Raw genomic sequence first — 20,828 nt, 5'->3', positions numbered from 1 at the left:
ATATTTGGGACACCAGGGAATACAGAAAGGAAAAATTATTAATGGGCTGATTTTTCCTGTTAAGATCAAAGAGCATTTGAAGGAAGCTAAGAAAGCCATGGAACTGCTTGATGTTTTTATTTCCAAGTAAAAGTAGATTTTTTTTTTTAAGTTTATTTCTTTATTTATTTTGAGAGAGGGTGTGAGCACGGGAGGGGGAGAGACACGGAGAGAGAGAGAATCCCAAGTAGGCCCCATGCTGTCAGCTCAGAGCCCCATGGTGGGGCTTGATCCCACAAACCGTGAGATCATGACCTGAGGCAAAACCAAAGTTGGAGGCCCCTAAGTAAAAGCAGATATAATGTTATTTTGTTTCAATTCCAAGTATAAATCAAAACCAAAAAATTAGCTGTGTTGATAAATGTTACAGATATAAGTTATTCAAAGAACTTCAAAGTATAATCATGCTTCACGCTTCTGTGATGGTGGCATTTTAAAAGGATGAAGAACGCGTAATGTACGCTATACTAGCTTTTGACAGTGAGATGACTGGCTAGCTAGGTAAGTGGGTATGTTTTTGTAAGTGTATGCATGTATAGATATATGCACACACACATATACACACATATATAACATATAATGTGTGTGAGGGCGAATGCAGTTTTTTCCTCGTGTACGAGAATTTTATTTGCTTTTGTTAAAACCTGAAACACATAAGAAACTCTTCATCCAGCCCACTCTACTCCCTAGTTTATCATCTCCAGATATGCATAAGTCACTTCTTTCAAGGTGGGAAATTGAAGTTCTCTGGTTAAAATATTTTTTAATGTGTTTATTTCGCAGGTAGAGAAGATTATCTGTAACTTAAAACCAGCTTTAAAACTCCGTCTTCGATTCATCACACACATTAGCAAGATGGAACCAGCTGCAGTGCCCCCACAAGCCATAAATAGTGGGTCTCCAGCACCTCAGTCTAATCAGGTGCCAGTGTCTTTACCGGTCACTCAGTGAGGGCAGGGTGTACCGCGGTGAAAAGGAAGACACATCTGTCTTTGGAAGTGGACTCAAATCTATTAAATCTGAACATGATCCTGCTACATAGAGAGAGATACAGTAGAAGCAGTGATGTTCAGATTGTTTTATTTTGATTCAAATGATGAATCTGTTGATACTTTACAACTCCCATCTCCCTACCGGTATTTTTGTCTCTAAGAGATAAACTACATGTTGCTCATATCCATCACAATTTATTAGAGCTACCTAGGAATACTGAGGTATCTATGATCAAATGACTCTTACTAGATCCTTTCGATCTTTCCTATCTAGTCCCCGGTTTTATTTTTAATTTTTATTATTAATGACTTCTGCTTTCAAATACATTGTTTTAAAGGCAACACACATGTGAAATAGTTATTACAAATCATTTTATACATAAATCTATCTTGGTGTATCTTTGGGATAGGAGATTTTTGTCAAGTAAGGGACTCGAATTTTCACTTCATTGCAGGAGCAAACACAGTTTCCTATTCTTTTAAAAATGGCTTAAAATTTTTACCATAGATTTCCAAAGAAATGGGCTAACATTTCTATTAAGGCAGATTGGCAAGTTTTTGCTTTTGCTATGGACTTGAACTTACTGTATGAAATGAGTTTCAAAGCCATGTAAAAAAATAACACAGAAAGGCATAAACTTAATAAAATAATACTTAAATGGTGATTCTCCAATCTCTGTTTCTAAAAGTAAATTAATTGCTTTTCCAGGTTGACACTCTCACCTGGCCAATGATGTGATTCTTTAAGTTTTTATACTCTTGAAATTCTTAAGTTAATGTATTTTTAATTATAGCATACATTGTGGTTCTTTATGGTTTATCAGATTTTAAGAGGCAAACTTAATTTGGGGAGGGTGGGGCAATGGCGTTAAGATTGTAAGATTTGAAAATAATTAGTAAACTCTGTTGAATGAGCAAACCGTCTGATTAATTACTCAGTCTGAACGGGTGTCTGCTGTGTTCCAGGCAGTATGCTGGCTAGGTTGTAACAAGAGAACTGGGCTGTTTCTACAGGTTGTACACTGCATTTGGTGACTGACACTGACCTAATAAACTGTAGTTTACTCTCATTTATTTTCTCCACTTTCCTGACATTGACCTAGGAACTAAGAGTTACTGATTTTTTTTTTAAGGAATTAGAAATGTGGCCAACTGTATTTTAGATTTTTATTTCTGAATACATTTCTCTTAGATCTCTCCTTGTGGTTCATATTATTGTAATCACTACATCTTTATTTGCCATGCAAGTCTGGCTTAAAATGTATGTAATGGTATAAGTAATTTTTCTAGGTTAATAATTTCCTTAAAATTCTCCAGAAATGTTATGCTAGAAATGATTTCAAGTGTTCCCTTTGGCATAGTTTCACTTACTCTTACTGACTTGAAGAATATATTGCTCTGAGATCCTAGAATGGAATAATTGTGACTCTGGTATTACACAAACAGAATAAAGGAAGTGAAAATCAGTGTGACTGTCTCAAGGACAAATACATTCCAGTTAATTTATTAAAAATTCCATTTGTTTCCTCTCTAGCTAAAAATAAGGGGATATGATTTTCCCAAAATAGGCTTTTAAAAGAATTGTTAATCAGAGACAATAGAAGAAGATAGAAGCTTTATTTGGGTTTAGAATGCACCTGAGGGAAAAACATCGCCTTTATATTCATTTCATCCTCAAAGTTTTTCTTTTTGAAAATGAATAGTAATCTAGAGTGGCTCTGTCCCATAGGACTTTCTGCAGTGGTGGAAATATTCTGTATCTGTGCTGTCCAGTACAAGACTCAGAAGGTCCGTGTACTGAGCACCTGAAGTGTAGAGCTGCATTTTTAATTTTATTAAGCTTTAAATAATTTAAATAACCCCACGTGGCTATTGTATTGAACATTATACTTTACAGTAAGATGTATCATAATTGCTTTGACCTAAAAGTAATTCAGTAAAATACGTATCTGACAGAGTCTATAATGTCAACAGTTAGATTTAAAATTCTGGATTGCTTGTGAAAAATCAGGTGATAGGGGCTCTTTAACACATAGCTGTTACAACAACAATAAAAATCCTTTCATGGGACCTGCTTCATCACAGAGTCCATTTGAGTTTCTATGTAAGTTGGGGAGAGGGGGAAGAGTTTGCTTCCCTGGTTTTAATTATATACCTGACCCTTGAACAACACAGGGGTTAGGGGTGCTGCCCCCCACACATAGTCGAAAGTTTGTAACTTTTGACTTCCCAAGAGTTTAACCACTGATAGTTTACTGTTGACTAGAAGCCTTACGGATAACATTAGCAGTCAATTAACACACATTTTGTCTGTTACGTATATAATATACTGAACTCTTACAATGAAGCTAGAGAGAAGAAAATGTTATTAAGAAAATCCTAAGGGGGCGCCTGGGTGGCGCAGTCGGTTAAGCGTCCGACTTCAGCCAGGTCACGATCTCGCGGTCTGTGAGTTCGAGCCCCGCGTCAGGCTCTGGGCTGATGGCTCGGAGCCTGGAACCTGTTTCTGATTCTGTGTCTCCCTCTCTCTCTGCCCCTCCCCCGTTCATGCTCTGTCTCTCTCTGTCCCAAAAATAAATAAAAAACGTTGAAAAAAAAAATTAAAAAAAAAAAAATCCTAAGGACAAGAAAATACATTTACAGTACCGTATGTATCAAAAAATTGTATATAAGTGGACCCATGCAGTTCAAACCCATGTTGTTCAAGGGTCAACTGTAGTTTACTCTCATTTATTTTCTCCACTTTCCTCACTATATTCCATAGCCAAGATGAGTTTTCAGGGTGTTTAAGGATTTCAGCTAATGAGATACACTCTGATTACAATGAGTAAAAGTAAGAAGTTTGGAAGCCACAGATCATTTTAAGTGAAATTCCTATCCGAGTTAGATCTTAGAAACAATAGCAATTTGATTTCTTTTTTCTACCTCCAGGGTAGGCCTCCAGAAAGCCTACGTGAATAGAAGCTTTGCTTAAAATATAAACCAACACCATGTCTGAGGTTTTTACAAAAGTAAAACATGATCGTCAAACATTAATGAATGTGGAGATTCCCCAGGCCCTATCATTGCCCATTTTGCAGTTGAAGAAACCAGAGCCAGAGTTTCATTTCACCAGGCTTACAGAATTTTGAGGATGATGATTTCACTGTGGCTTTTTAAATCCTTAGCAATTCCATGTATTTAGAAACATGTAGACATGAGAGAACCTTAATATAGAGAGTTTATTATAAAAATCACATCTTTTGAACAACATAAGAATATGATCCCTTTCAGGTGGGGTAAGCTTAATCTGCTGACATCAGGAGTCCCATTCTACATGTGTGGGCTTAAACAGGTGTGTGTTTGTTTTAAAGGCCAGCAAATGTTATTTGGAAGTTAACGTATCCTTCTCTAAGGATGTCTTTTGCCAAAATGAGAAATACAAACTTTTCAGTTTCACAGAAGTTAGAATGTCCAAGTCTTGAATTTCATACCAGAGGGAATTGATAGTTTATACTAATTTTAATAATAATTACCAAGGCAGAAGATTTTTTGGGAAGATCAAATCATTGGGGCAATAGCTGTAAGCTTAAGTAAGTTATTAGATTGGCAAATTATGACATTAGCTATGAGATTTTTACATGGCATGTCCACATTTACTTAGGTGGGTTAAGGTAGTCAATAGGCTTATGATTACCCTCCCGAGCAACTCCAAAGCAAGCCAAGGTTACTGTTACTGCTGTGTTCACTGTTCGAGTTACTTCTTCCGGTGTCTTCCCCAGAGATGGGTTCACTTCCATTATATCTAATCCTGAGAGTAGCCCTGTAATAACAAATGAAAATAATGTAATTTGTTAAATAGTTGACGTTTTTAGTTCATAACCTGACTTGAAATATTATCCAGGAGTGTAAAGAGGTGGGGATTGCATCATGAGATGGGCATTCTGGAAGTGTCCAATGGGCCTTGACTTTGAGATCAGGGGGTATAAATCTATATTGGCCATGTGTACACTTGCTTCTTTATTCACCCCAGTTTTTACCTACCTGTTTTGTAAATTTCTTCTGTAATGTAGAGACCTTCTCTGTAAGTCAGACCTCCCGGGACTGGTGTGCCAGTAGCTGGTGTGAAGGATGGGTCCAGTCCATCAACATCGAAGCTCAAATGAATTGGCCTTTTCTTTCTTTTAAGAGGTGGGAAGGACACTCAGCTTAATTTTTTTTTTTAAATTTTTTAATGTTTACTTATTTTTTGAGAGAGAGAGAGAGACAGAGTGTGAGTGGGGGAGGGGCAGAGAGAGAGAGGGAGTCACAGAATCTGAAGCAGGCTCCAGGCTCTGAGCTGTCAGCACAGAGCCCGATGTGGGGCTCGAACTATGAACCATGAGACCGTAACCTGAGCTGAAGTCGGACGCTTAACCAACTGAGCCACCCAAGGCACCCCAGGAAACTCAGTTTAAAGTTAGTGGTTTAATATGTAGTACAGAAATACAGTTCTTACCTTGTTTCATCAAAAGTAACAATCCAGTGAAGTTCTGTGATTTTATATAGAGTCCTTATTAATAACTTAACATCTATTAACATCAGTAGTAAGTCTTTTTAATAATATTTACAAGGATCATACCTTCCTAGTAGGTAGCTTAGTGCTTCTTCCATCACCTTGCCAATGCCCAGTTTATCCACTTCAGTCATTGAAAAATACTTAATACCCAGAGTTTTCAAAATATAGCTATAAAAGAGGAAATATTAATATAACCTACAATTAATAAAGAGTCTAGTTCTATGCACTACTGTTTCCTTTTAAAGAAAAGAAAGTTGTGGTATGATACATAAAATATTTGAGTTCTGTGACCTATATGTATATATCAATGTATTTTTAACAGCAAGCCAATATAAAATTCACCTGAGTTATATACATAAATACTTATATGGATATATAGATATCGATATAATGCTTGGTACTTAAAACAATTTTTGTGTCACAGGTTTGACCAGCATGCATGCAAAAGGGAGAAAGCGAAGGTAAATCGCATCAAGGAATTAAACTTACTGTTCCCCAGGGTCCACGTCTCTCAGGCCAATATACACAATATCTTTGGCGGATATGCAGGGAGTCACCCACGAGAATCCTGGTACATCAGGGATCTAAAGTTGCAATGTTTCCATTTGGTTAACATGTATGATTCTTGAGCAGATCTTACCTTAGAAGTAAAGGGCACTTATTGGACTGCGTATATCTTACATTTAGAACACGAGTTTCGAGGAAATCATTAAAGACAGTACAAAATTCAGAAGAGAATGCCTGCCTCCCCTTGTGGCACTCTAGATTTGCTTACCCACCCTCACCCTGTGGCCCAGACCTGAGCTGAATCATTTGTCAGCATTTACCTGCTCTGTGCCCCTTTCCACTGGACGCTGTTTTCCCAAAACTCTGGCATAAAGAAATCAGTGTGCTTTCATTACTTTTGTAGCTTCCTTCTTTCTCTCATCAGTAAGGACTTAATCCCAGAGGATGGCTTAGAGTGACTGGGGGAATTTTCGGGCAGCCCTTTGGTTGCTTTCCAGATGTCCCAGAGCCAGGGATGGCTGTTCCCATGTAAGTTTATAAACCTATCACTTGGTCATCAGTTCTGAGCCTTTAACAAAGGGATTTGCATCCCCAAGGATCATCATAAAGACCAACATACTAAAGCTATATCAATAAAAATTGTTTTATTGATATGCTACAGAATATCAATGAAAATTATGAACCACAGTGTTAAATCTGGAATGTCATATGTGTTAGAAAAGAAGTTTCTAGGGAACAGGAGGTAGTTCTTCCTCTTGCGATGTAGATATGAACTTCTCACAGTAAAGATGTTAAATAATAAGCCATTGTAATACACATTTTAAAACACTTTTGAAAATTCCCATGACATGGAGGGGACACTCGGTAAGAATGAGAGGCTGTGTGTCATGCAGTAGGAAGACGTAGGTTGTCGGAGACCAGTTTTGGCCCTTGCCTTGCCATGTACTTGGCATGTGATCTTGAGCAAGTTATAACCTCTGAACCTCTGCTAACTTGCTTATATAAAGGATCACTTTCTGCCCCACCTACTAAAAAGGGTAGTTTAAAAATCAAAAGGGAAGATATTTGTAAGGTCAGTTTGCAAACTACCATGTACGGCAGAGGCACAGAGCCTCACTACCCTTATCCGCCACCCCCTTTGCTTATTGACTGCTGACAAAATGGATTGAGATCACACCACAAATAAGATGGCACAGGGTTCTTCCTTCCTTTCTATCTCCTGAACTTCTGCTAAAGCGATGATTCTTCTGTAATAGAATACCAACCAGCCTTTTACCTTTCCTTTTAGTTCCTTCAGGAGGAAAGACACAGGTTGTCCGTGCAAGTTCCCACTTGTGGTTGTCAATGGAGTGTTGATATCAGTGTGAGCATCCACCCAAATGACGCAGAGATCTGGGTGGACCCTGGCATGGCCAGAGATGCTTCCAATCGCCATACTACACAGGAAAAAAAAAGTTTGTGTAAACATCAGCTTTGCAGTTTATGACATCCATCATATTATTAACTCAGTGCTCTCACTTGGTTTTCCTTTAAGTCAAAATGGCTGCTATTTCTGACAGATTTTTAATTAGAGCTGCCAATTAAAAGAGAAATCATAGCTTATGTTAATTGCTAGCAAGTTATGTTTGCATCAATGGCCTTGCTAAAAAACTTGTGATTTTTTTGTTTTTTGGAAACCACCTTCTAATAAAATTGCAAATTATTATTTTAAGCAAAAAAATCTGTATAAAACACTAACCACATGAATTCCTTAGCATGAGACACTATTTAATTCTCAATATTGTATCAGGCTGATTTTCTGTACTCTCAATTCTCTCAGTAAATACTTCATTCTCTCAAGTGAATTACCACAGAATCCTTCCATTTTTCCTAAAATCCAATTATTTTACAATGGGAGAGTATCACTCAGAAATCCTTGTATTCATTTCAGCCAGGATATCCTGGGTGCTTACTCACTGTCAACACTCAGATCCTCTGCTTGAAGTTTGAGTATTAATTACTCAGCTTGATGTTTGTTTTCCCTTCAGATTTCTTGTCTTGAGGCTATATGCCACTCTTAAAATTTCCACTTACAAATGTTTCCACTTAAAAAGAAAGTGAACCCCAGTTTCTCAGCTGAGTTTTAGGGGAAACCAAGGAGCTGAGGTGATTGACTCTTACATCAAGAGTGATTGTAATGTTGTACTTTCTGACCTGATCAGACTTCTGATAATGTATCCAGCGACCTTGAGGGTAGACGTTAAGAAGGCTAATGCACAAAAATATTTTTGCCACATTTATAATTGTGAAAATTTGAAAATTACCTGAGTATCTGACAATATGGAGATGTATAGTGATTTTTAATACCTTGATGAAAAATTATGCAACAATAAAAATTATGCCTATCTATATCATGAAGTAACATAAGGAAATCTGTGCTTTAGGTTAAGAATAACGTATAGGATAACACACGCACTTGGTAAACAAAATCAGGTACAATAAAAACAGTATGGCAGGAAAGAAATATGCCAGAATTTCAGTTTCATTTGAAATGGTTGTTAGGAAGCTAAAATTACTACAATCTTATTTATGTGTGTGTATGTTTCAAGAATTTGAAAATATTACCTTTATAATGGGCAGCATAGACTTTAAATATTGACTTTAATAAGTTGTTCCTATTACCCTATTATTGTATCAAGTACAATGAGCTGGCTGTGACTTCCTCATGCTTATTTATTTCGGAATGTAAGTTTGTGTGGAATTGTTTACGGAAATCCATTCATGTCATGTATTTTCTGCTGTAATAAAGATAATGCAAGACTTCAAATAGAGGGGAGTCTGTGTTTCCAAAAGAAAGTAGCAACCAATGCAATTAAAAGGAAAAAAGGCAGAAAATTTGGTATTAAGTATTGATCAGTGCTTTCCCTTTCATATTTTCTCTCTCCTCATGGTTTTGGTCATCCTCCCTCATGCCATTTGTGCCAGACTTCATGGAGAAAAGCATTAAACAAGACCTGTGGTCTCCGCCCAGCACCAGGCTGGTCCTTCCATTCTTCTTCACCTCTGCCACCACACCAGCCAGCTGCTCATTCGCTTTTCCCACAGACCTTGGATTCTTCACAATTTCAAAGGGAGGATCATTAGGGACGTCAACAAAGGGCAGGTCCCCGTAATCTTTCACATCACACCCTATAATTAACACCAAAAGTTTCAGGTTACTACATAAAAAAAGATGAGTCTGTGTGCGATGATTCCAAATTTACAAAACAGTGCACTTTTATAAGCAAAGAAAGCATCTGGAAGGACTGCAAAAGTTGCAAAGGCAGAAGAATCCATGTCTACTTTTGCCTGACGTCATCCTCTCAGCTGAACACCGGGGTCTCGGTCAATACTTGTGGAACCAATCCAGTTAGGCTGGACACTAAAGTATGACAGCGATAATCTTCTGGTTTGGGCTTAACGAGTGGCTTCGCTCTCTTGATCTCTGTGTGGCCCTCTCTCTGCCTATGTTCTTTCCACCTTTGCAATAAGTGTGTCTTGTATTTATAATAAAAAATAGTTTTTTTAGAAGAATATGTGTGTGTGTGTGTGTGTGTGTGTGTGCATTTATGCCCAGAAGGAAATACACTAGTATTTTCTAAGTTTCCTGACTCTGTAATTAACAGTCCTTGGTTTCAATCCAATCTGTCACTTGCTGAAGTAGCTCAGCTCTGTCCTCTGTGCATTGGACCTGCCTCAGTAATGGTATCAAAATTCAATAAGTATATTATCAGCAATGAGCCTAACACTTCAGTGAACTCAGGAAATAAAGGCTTTATTATTATACTTTTATAATAGGGAGAAATTGCAGGTAACCCAAAGTTCCTAAGGACATGGGTGCATTTGCTAGAAAGCCTTGCATGAAGCTTCAAGGTACAGAGAGCTTCATGTAAAACCGACATGGGACCAGTTCAGTGTTCTGATCTAACTAGTCATTGTATATTGTATTTATTTTATGCTTGCGCATATCCGTGATTCAGTAACACCTTTAAGAGATTTAACTTGATATAAAATCTGACCAAATGATGCTTGTTTACTGAGACACTAGTCCAGTCCATTTACCCAACATTTCTGTTCTCTAGCTCCCTCCTTTTTTCAGCTTCATGAGGTGTAATTCTTATTTACTATTTTATTCTTATTTAATTAATTCTTATTTACTATTTTATTCTTATTTAATTAATTCTTATTTATCATTTACTAAAATTCACTCATTTTAAGTGTACAGGTCAACGAATTCTAGAAATCTATAGTCTTGTAACCAGAACCATAATCAAGATTTAGAACACCTCCCCTATGCCCCCCAAACTCCCCCATGCCCCTTTGCAGTCATGCCCTGCGCCCACCCCAAGGTAGGCCCCCCTGCTGATCATCTTGCTGTTGCTGTGCTTTTGTCTTTTCTAGAATTTCACGTAAAAGCGGTCATACAGTAGGTAGTCTTTTGTGTCTGGTCTCTTTCACTTAGCATGTTGTCTTTGAAGTTCATCCATGTCCTTGCTTGTGTCAGTGGTCTGTTCCTTTTTATTGTTGGGTACTATCTTATAGTACGGATGTACTACTTGTCATTTATCCATTCACCAGTTGATGGGCATTTTGTTTTTTGTTTTTGTTTTTGTTTTTTTTTTGGCTATATAAATAATGCTGCTAGAAACATTCAAGTGCAAGTCTTTGTGGGGATGTGTTTTCACTTCTCTTGGATAAATACCTAGGAGTAGATTTGATGGGTGAAAAGGCAAATGTATGTTTTTTGGAGAAACTGCCAACCTGCTTTCCAAAGTGGCTCTATCATTATACATTCCCACTGGAAACGGGAGGGTTCCAGTTGCCCTGTGTCCTCTCCGATACTTCATCAGGATGTTATATGCAAAGACAACATCTGCTTTAGCCTGTACTTTTAAATTCTATATCATTTTTTCCTTTGTCTGCTCACGTATGTGTATGTGAATGTATATGTACGTGTATACGCACATACACACTATGCAAACACCAGGTGCTATCGTCATCATCATCATCCTCGACATCATCATTTACTTCCTTTTACAAACAGGGGTCCTCTTGCTAGCATTGTACTTCCTGCTGCCCCTTACTTTTCATTTGCAAATCCCCCACCTCCCTTACCACCCACCCAACCCCAGTTCTTGCACACAGATTCTTATACAGTAAAAAGTTTGGCTGGAAAGACAAAATACCTGAGTGAAGATATTCATCCAACAATACTTACTGAGCATTTTCTCCACACACTGCCATATATATATATATATATATATATATACACATACACACACACACACACACATATATATATATATATATATATATATATATATATATATATATATGATTGTACTTCTAAAGTTATCACTAGTGCTGCAATTCTGTGCGATAAATGTCATTCCAGATATACCCCATTCCAGCAGGAGCCTCTACCTTTTTTTTTTTTTTTTTTTTTTTGAGAGCACATGAGCACACAAGTTGGGGAGGGGGTAGAGGGAGAAAGAGAGAATCGTAAGCAGGTGGCACACTCAGCATGGAGCCCAACTCGGGTCTTGATCCCATGACTCTGGGATCATGACCTGAGCGAAATCAAGAGTCAGCACTTAACCAGCTAAGCCACCCAGGTACCCCAGGCTGATCGTCTTTCAATGGAAAAATTACCTTTTTCTTTAAGTTTCTCAAGCAGGCCAGCCTTTCTCAATACTGTAGGGCCTTCTTCCACGCCTCCTCGTGGCTGAACAATTAAACAATAAAATAATTCAGATGTGATCAGCTGCCCACAATAGAAACTCTTCTCATTATTTAATCAGTTGAGTTCCTACAGAGCTGGGAATTTACACCATCTCATTTAGTCATCACAGCAAGGCACACTGAATTAGTCCTATGTTAAAAATGAGGATCTAGAATCAGAGAGGTTATAGAGTTCTCCTATGGGCACACAGCTAACAAGTGGCAGAGCCTTATTTCACATCCAAGTTCTTTGGATTCCAGAACCTGCATCGCCTCTCCCCATGACAGACACCATGTTATCAACAAGGTGAGCACGTATTTTGTGCGAAAGCACTCTGATAGAAAATCATGAAAAAGAGAGGGCTTCTTTCTTGGGGTAACTCATAAGCTAATATGGAATTTGTATATTGAACCCCAATTACGGTACTAGGAGAGTTACTTCAATGCAGATACAAGATGCTTTAACGACAAAAACAGGCTGCTCCTAGCTCGGCTGGGGACAGAGCATGTGTCAGGTAAGGCTACATGCAGTAGGTGACATTTCAGCAGAGTCTTGCAACACAAGTAGGTTTTCAGGAAAATGGATGGTGGGATGGAAAAATACTGCAAACCCAGGGGAAAACTTGGGTAAAAGCATAAGGGAAAAAAAAAAGCAAGGCAGGAGAGCCCTACGTGCATGTCCTCATGGCAGTGAGTTAGCAAGCTCCTGGGGAGAAAGCAGGCAGCAGAACGTCATCACTTGGGAGCTGAATCCACAAAGACCAGCCCGGTATTTCAGGTTTTGACCTGGTTAGGCACCATGGACAAGAATTCTCCTCTTGTTGTTTTTACATCAGAAAATCGAACACACTTCCTTCTTGCAATAAATCCTCTCTAGACTCCTGGCAGAATAGAAGTCTTAAGAAACAATTTTCTTATGCACCTCTCTGATTCTAATTTCCAACAAGGCTTTTAGACACAGAACGTTATTTTGCATTGTCCCATGAGATGTGCCAAAAGGCTCATGTGTCTATATCCCTGGGATTGGGGCTATGGCACCAAACGAAGCAAATATTTCTACCTAATTCCAGATGACTCACCCTGGCTGCTAAGCAAATCCTCAATGTCAAATTCCTGTTCCTGACACATGTTGCTCCTTTTCTCCATTCCCTTCTTGAACGACTACCCTCCCCCCCCGCCCCCCCCCCACACACAACCTTCATCAAGCAGATATAATTTCCCTTTCTTTAAACCTCAATAGAGTGCTGCTTGGCTCAAGTTTTGCCTTTGGTTTTGTACTTGCTTGCTTTGTCTTTCCTCCTTATTAGAGTTCAGTCCAATGTTCTTTCCACTTCCGGCGCTGTGTGTTGTAGTTAGGGCCGACACTTACTAGGTGCTCACAGATTGTCACCTTGAGAAAACTCCCTGGCCTTTTCCCCTTTCCTTTCAAGCTTTAGAACAAGTCTTACAGACGCCTTGGTTGACACTATATCTGCTCTAACACAGTGGTTACATTTCCCAGAGTGACTCTTTCCATCATTCTTTATTTGTTTGATTCAAAATGCTTCTCACGATTGGTATCTCCTCGTTGCTTGGTTTATCCGCCCAGTTTGGAAATCATTTTGTTAACTCTACTGACTCTGAAGCTGGGTCCAGATCCCTAAATGCCCACAAGTGTGAAGTATGCTGTGGCTCTACAGGCATCGACACAAGTCAGGTGCATAGGCTTTGAATCATACAATCCTGTCTGGAACCACACAGCCAAGGCTAGCAACTTAGCAAATTACTAAACCTCTCTGATCCTCAGTTAACTATAAAATAAATATAATACCTCATTTTTTGCCATCGCCTCTCCCCCACCCCTCACTGCCTTGCGAGGGAGTGAGGCAGGGGACGGAGGCTTTTCTCAGACTCAACCTTCTCCTCATCCTAATCCTCTAATCCTCTCCTTTGCCTGTTTGTCAGCCTTCTACCTCCTTTAGGTGAGGAGAGATGCTAATATGCTGGCCACCATTTCCCTCTATGCTATGGCTTAGTGCAAAAATATCTCTGCGTCCTTACTACCACGAGACAGTAAGCTTCATTCTCATGGGGCCATTAATAGGGGAAGAGCTGTAGGGAAAAAACAAAAAAAAGAAATACCAAGAATGGAAAATGCATCAGGCTGTATTTCAAAATACTATCCCTTTGAAGAGCTATCCCTATCAGCATAAGGTCCTCTGCCGAGGTCCAGGGGCCAGAGTATGCTCAGGCTGTTACCTCCCTCCCTCGCTCCCTCCCTTCTGCCTCCCTTCCTTCCTTCTGAAATTTTTTGTTTTCCTCCCTCCTTTCCTTCCTTTTAGTCAGCTATTTTAATTCTGTCTTTGTTAAAACCTGTCCCAAGAATAGGTGAGTACATTGTGGGTTTTGCGATTAACCCCAGCACTAGAAGAAACATTTCTCCGTCAGCCAAATGTCCCCATGATTCGGGAGAGGGCTTTAAAGGACTAGGAGGGAAGTGCTGCCGTATTTACTGACAGTCCAAATGCAGTTTGGGTCTCTACCCTCTGACCTCTCCCAATCTGTTTTGCAATAAAATGCCAGAGTGCCAAGCGCAGGTTCAAAACTAAGAGGAGCGAAGTACGGCCTACATGGGCAAAGAGACAAAGAAGACCCCGTTTGAAATAACAACAGTGACAAAAGTTTCACCCCTAGGAGTTTCAATTCGCTTTGTCAGGTTGCCTTTGTTTTTGTTCTTTATTTCCCCCTTTAAGCACAGATGCATCCTGGAGCCTAAGGTGTCCATAATCACATTCTATCTGCCAGAATGAGTGTGCCCAGGCAGAAGAAAAGACCATGTAATGAAATGTTCCTGGCATGTGTTGGCAATCAGGGAATTTCATAAATGCATCGGTCCTTTCAATACTGCCAACTTCCAGTTGGATTTTCTTTTCTTTCTTTTTTCCTCCCTCAAAAAGGGCTACACAAAGGGTTCTGCCCAGCCCATGAACTAACACTTTCACAGAAGCATTAAAGCCCTCAAATGATGTGAATCAGTCATAAAGTTGCATAAAGCAATAACATTTAGGTTATGCAAATTACAAGAAGTCTGAAAATTGCTACCAATCTATGAAATGGCTCTAGGCATTAATACATCCCTAAACCAATGTGTTTTCTTAAAATCCTCATGCCCTCTATGTATGCACTGTAAAACCCAAAACCACAAGAACATGGAAATCTCAGTGAATAGCTATAATACAAAAATAGTCCATTTCCATTCAAATAAAAATATGTTCTCTTAAACAATAAGAAGAAAAACTTAGTAGGTTCAAATAGAACTGGCTGTGGCTGAGATTAGGAACCACCAGGATAGGTGACATGGTGATCATAATTCTACAATGTTGCAAAAGGGTAAGAAGACTTTAAAATATATATTTCAGGCCCAGTTGCACCAGGGAACTGAACTAACCAGACATGAACACTTTCCTAATTCTAAAGTCTGAAACTCTGTGATAAATTCCAGTTATTCAAAGCCGAGTGTTTTACTCACCTGGCCCTTTGAGAAAGGCACTCCGATGATCCCAATGGATTTTGACTTGGAACTCATGCTCTGCCCCTTTTCTCTGCTGCACTGAGTTCTCCAGCCAGGCACCGCTTCTACAACCCTCAGTGACAGAGGACACACATTTTCCCCCCCCCATTTATAACTGGGTCGAATCTGTTTACCTTATTCTAATGAGGAAGACTGGCTCCACCCGCTGCACCAAAGCATGACAGGCAAACCGGGATGTCTTGCGAATTCTTCATACCTGGAATCACCACGAGTCTTTGGAGTCCAGGTCTCTAATTAGGTGAGATTATTCATGTCACCGGTTCATCCCATTTTACAAAGTCAGCTGAATGACTGGACTCTTTCCTGACCACAACCTTGATTTCCTAATCATGATAATCTTTTTTAATCACAACCAATTAATCATAACCACACAAGTAGCACCACGGTTCTAGCTGTGGCAACTCGGGGCAGGGCACTTGCCTCCTCCAGGCCTTTGAACCCTCCTGTGTGGGACAGGGCTGGGCCTGGTGAGTCGGTCTCTCACTTCCCCTCCAGTCCTGCAATGCTGAGTTCAGGTGTCACACAGGAGGATTAATGTTTAACCCATGGGACACGCCTCAGACACCACCAGGGTACAGAGGCAGGGAAAGCATATGATTTGCTTTTCTGGTCATTACTTAAAAGGAAAACGAATTACCTGATTCATAACCCGAAGATGTTACCGTACTCATTTTGAAATACGGTGTGCAGGAAAATAACAATTTTTGGAAGCGTAAGGTCCTAATCAAGACATAGAAGTAAAAAGAGCCAACATTAAGTTTTTATCATGTGCCAGATGCTGTCCTGTTTTATATTATATCATTTAATCCTTTACCGATTTCACAGCAAGTCTGACCATTAGTTCCATTTTATGATAAAGACACTGAAGCTCAGAGAAGTTGCCAAATACTATGCATAGGTGATAGGGAAGAGCCATGATTCAGTCTTAGGCATTCTGGGTCCACCCAAACACTAGGCTTTACACTCCAAACACGGGTGAAGCGTCAGCTTTCTGTGCCTGTCAAACCTGTGTGTCCTTGGAAGTTATTTATCATCATGCAGAAGTATGAATTTAAAAGAAATGCACCCTAAAAATTCCTCACAATTTAAACTGATACCATTGACATTTAAAAGGAAATTTCATTTAGTAGAAACTAATGTCTTTTTCCTATTAACGGAAGAGAATATTGTGGAGTATTTAAATGCCATAAGGGCAGGAAGCGTTGTCTGCTCTATCCCCAGTGCCTGGAACAGTGCTGATATGTGATAGCCACTCAATAAGTATTCATTGAATGAGCAAATGAGGAAACCAAGGTCTCACAAGTCTATCTTGATAGGACCTTTTCTAATTAGGCTTCTTTTTTTTCAGAGTTTTATTTATTTCTTTTGAGAGAGAGAGAGAGAATGCAGGGGAGGGCGAGAGAGAGGGAGAGAATCCCAAGCAGGCTCTGTGTTGTCAGTGCAGAACCTGATGCAGGGCTTGATCTCACAAACTGTGAGATTATGACCTGAGCTGAAGTCAAGAGTTGGATGCTCGACCGACTGAGCCAGCCAGGTGCCCCGTAACTAGGCTTCTTATCTTTCCCTTGTGAATTGGTCTATGTATCCTAGATATTTACTTGTGGTGTTTTGCATAGCTAGGTATTCACTTCTCATGGTGTTCATGTTGCAAATAGCTATTTACAATCTATCACTGTTTACTCTGATAACTTTGCATAGGTTATCACTGAAAAATCTTTCAGTTTGAAATAGACAGTTGAATATTTCCCCCCTAGGGCTTTGTGTTTTGGCAATTTCATTTAAGTCCTTCCTACTCCAAAATCACAAAATGTATCTCTATATTTTTTTCTGTTTGCTTTAGAGTTTCCTTCACATCTAGTTCTACATCCACTTTTACACTAGTTCTTCCATCTATATTTTTCCCCGCATAGTCCACCAGTTTCCTCAACAGCACCAATTGAACAATCCATTTGTTCGCCACTGAGTTGTACCTCCAACGTGCACTAGGTTGCCCTAATGGCGTAAGTCTGTCACTGAGTTCTTCTTTTCCATTGGCTTGTTTCCCTGTGGCCGCACCGGCTCCCCCCTGTTTTATTATCATGGCTGTGTGGTATACCTTACCATTCTTTGGGCAAGAGTAACATTTTTGCTCTTCTTTTTCAAAGGTGATTTAGCTACTGCTGTGTCTGGGTGGCTCAGTCGGTTAAGCATCTGACTTAGGCTCAGATCATGATCTCACAGCTCGTGGGTTTGAGCCCTATGTCAGGCTCTGTGCTGACATCTCAGAGCCTGGAGCCTGCTTCAGATTCTGTTTCTCTTTCTCTGCCTCTCCCCCACTTGGACTCTGTCTCTTTCTCTCTCAAAAATAAATAAATTAAAAAAAAATTATTTAGCTACTTACAGGCCTCTATTCTTCTACATATTTAGACCAAGTAATTAGATTCCTAAAAAAAGAACCCTACTGGAGTTTTTTACTAGATTTATAGATTAATCCATAGAGATTTGCTTTCTTTCAAATGTTGTTGTCAGCATTTTTTATTTTACTCTAACATCCTGAAAGCTCCTTTTATGCCAAGTGGAGGTCGCCTTCCTACTGTTTGATCCATTGATTACAACCCTTCAAACCAAGTAAAACTATCTCTTGACTGCCATGTCTTTCTTGGGTCCTCCATTGTTTAGCCTCAATATCCCCAAATACCTCACTTGGTGTGTGTGTGTGTGTGTGTGTGTGTGTGTGTGTGTGTGTGTGTATGTGTTACATAACTACTACTGTTTTCCAGGTTACTAACCTAGTCACTCTTCAAAACATTTTCTGGCTTCCCTGTGCCCTTCTTAAGTAAGTGGCTCCATCCAGAACCACATGCATACCTCTAGATATAGATGGAGTCATCTGGCCCATCAAAGAAAAAAATGGCAATGCTTGAATCTTCCAGGTCACTGATAAAAATGTGGAAAATGGCAGCACTTACGTAAGAGCTTCTTGGCATTCCACTGGAAACCTCAACTCAGGCTGGCATAGCTCCATTAATTAATCACCAATCCATAGGTATAGCTGTCCTAAATCCCCAACTTAACCACTTCATCTTGTTCATAAGGACATCATAAGGAAAACTGCCAAGTGTGTCTAATTCTTGCTATGCTTTGTCTGCTACCTTTTGTCATCTACCAGTCTGACTTCCCAGTCAAAAGTAATGAATTGACTTTGATGCATACTGTTCTTGGAAAATATGCCAAAATCTGGTGATCCCTGCTTCCCTCTGCCCATAAACACAAACCATGTTTTCAGTCTCCAAAGTTGTCATCTCAGGACTTCCAAAGGAAGAAGACAGAGGCTATCTTACCTGTGTCATCCCTTCAGGGCTCCACTTTTTCCAGGCCAACTTTTTTATTTATTGTAGAGTGTGTGTATAATACATGCATATCTCTGTCTATAGATATATAGATAGATAATAGATATAGATATAGATATAGATATAGATATAGATATACATATACATATACATATACATATACATATACATATACATATACAATGTTGTTAAAGCCCTTTTCCTAACAATACAAACCTCTTAACCAATCTCTTTCTCTCTCTCTTTTTTAAATCCTGTCTGGTATTTTCCTGAGAATGGGATCACATCTTATTTGATTATGATCCAAAGCCAGTAGGATGAGATTTGACACATGGGCCTTTGTACTAGTTTCTTAAGGCAAAATACCACAAACTGGATGACCTAAGACAGCATAAATCTACTGTCTCATCATTCCAGAAACTAGAAGTGTGAAATCCAGGTCTTCCTTGCCTCTTCCTAGCTTCTGGTGATTTCTCAGCAATCTTTGCCATTCTTGTTTTGTAGATGCATCACTCTAATCTTCCCGTGGAATTCTCCCTGTGTCACTGTGTTTTCACATGCCCGTCTTTTTATAAGAGCACAGGTCATATTGTGTTAAGTGCCCATCCTACTCTAGGATAACCTCATCTTCACTAATGGCAACTGCAGTGACACTATTTTCAAATAGGGCCACATTCTGAGGCACTAGAGATTGGGACTTTAGCAAAACTTTTGGGGGAATACAATTCAACCCTTAATTTCCCTCAATGAATATTTTTGCAGTAACAAAGAAAAGATAAATAAGTTGCATGATGAGAGGAACCAAAAAATGACATATCTCTTAGTCTCTACTTTTTTCTCCTTTTGAGGCTCTAAACTGTGACTAATTTCTTGCATTAACTTTTCCTCAGCCAGCTCACAGATAAGGCTCTGTTCAGATGAAGATCAGGATTTCTAGCACTTTTAGGGAGGGCTGGAAAATACACAGAATCCAAAGAACTAAATCTCTAATGGAGTGATTTCAAGGCACATTGTCCAGACTCTTTAAGTCCAATGCAGTAAAGATAGGGCTGCTGCTGGAACACTTCAAGTTTTTGGAAAAGTTTACACTGGATAATTCCTGGATAAGTTACTTAGTCATATCTCTGGGTAATGACTCTCAACCCTTTGAGGCAAACCGGAAGCCTAAGTAGAGAGCGTGGCCACGAAAGAAGGTAGACTTTGAATGTCCGGCTCATGTTGTTTCATGTTGCTTCATGACTATATGTTTATAATCTCTTCCTCTGTCTTCACCTTCCTCTCTCCTTACCCAGCCAGACTTGAAACAGCTTTCCTGGGAGTTTGGAGACTACAGGAAATAAAATACCAAAGAATAATATTACTGATATCCCTAGGAGCAGAAGGAGCTCAAGACCACGTTGCACCAGGTGACAGAGGGTGACCCAAAAGTGGGAGCTCCACCCACATTGGTTCCCTGGGTTCTCCAGAGATATCACACAGTGTCCAATGGGCCTTGGTGTCAAGAGAAGATATTTAAGTTCCATTTTGGAAGCTGCAGCTACATATTAAAGAGAGTCTAAAATAGGGAGAAAGAAGAAAGAAATAATAGGAAATTAAAATCACTAAGTTCAGGGGCATCTGGATGGCTCAGTCAATTAAGCATCCAACTCTTGGTTTGGGATCAGGTCATGATGCCACTGTTCATGTGATCGAATCCCACATGTGATGCTGCACTGTCAGTACAGAGCCTGCTTGGGATTCTCTCTCCCCCTTTCTCTGCCCTTCTCCAACTCATGCATGCCCATCGTCTCTCCCTCTCTTCCTCAAAATAAACAAACAAACTTTTTAAAAAAGATCACTAGGTTCAGGAGCACATGAGTCCGGTCTGGGTGACATCTGGAAGTAGTATGGGGACTTAATGTCCTGCACTAATGGGTAAAGATTAGAACCAGAGAACAAGACACCATTATTTTAATCTAGATTTTCTCTGAGGTAAATGTAGAGAAACCCAGAACATAGCATGGTAGACAAAAATAACTGTGGCCCCTGAAGTAGAGTGGCTTGTCCAAATCACACAACTATTTGAGTCTAAACGGAGACTGGAATCCGCATCTTTTGGATCCTGCTAATGCTAT

At 39.5% G+C, this 20,828-nt stretch overlaps 2 protein-coding genes across 3 annotated transcripts in view; one reads left to right on the top strand and one right to left on the bottom strand.

Moving 5' to 3' along the window:
* MED23 (mediator complex subunit 23) overlaps nucleotides 1-4,652 on the top strand; it is a 52,345-nt gene extending 47,693 nt beyond the window's left edge. For both annotated transcript variants that reach the window (XM_060616682.3, XM_060616681.3), the window contains one exon: nucleotides 823-4,652. In XM_060616682.3, the coding sequence (XP_060472665.1) occupies nucleotides 823-990 (168 nt within the window). In that variant the 3' untranslated portion in view covers nucleotides 991-4,652. The remainder of the gene's footprint in view (nucleotides 1-822) is intronic.
* On the bottom strand, nucleotides 4,644-15,450 carry ARG1 (arginase 1). Its single transcript, XM_078447319.2, has 8 exons — nucleotides 15,323-15,450; nucleotides 11,746-11,818; nucleotides 9,069-9,243; nucleotides 7,352-7,511; nucleotides 6,058-6,152; nucleotides 5,632-5,736; nucleotides 5,055-5,191; nucleotides 4,644-4,833 (listed from the first exon to the last, which is right to left on the bottom strand). Exons 1-8 carry the CDS (start codon nucleotides 15,377-15,379, stop codon nucleotides 4,667-4,669), a joined length of 969 nt encoding a protein of 322 aa, XP_078303445.1. The 5' UTR covers nucleotides 15,380-15,450; the 3' UTR covers nucleotides 4,644-4,666.
* Between the last annotated feature and the right edge of the window lie 5,378 nt (nucleotides 15,451-20,828).

Source organism: Panthera onca, chromosome B2, assembly GCF_046562875.1.
Source record: "Panthera onca isolate mPanOnc1 chromosome B2, mPanOnc1 haplotype 2, whole genome shotgun sequence".
NCBI lineage: Eukaryota > Metazoa > Chordata > Mammalia > Carnivora > Felidae > Panthera > Panthera onca.
This window is presented reverse-complemented; position numbering and strand designations above follow the sequence as displayed.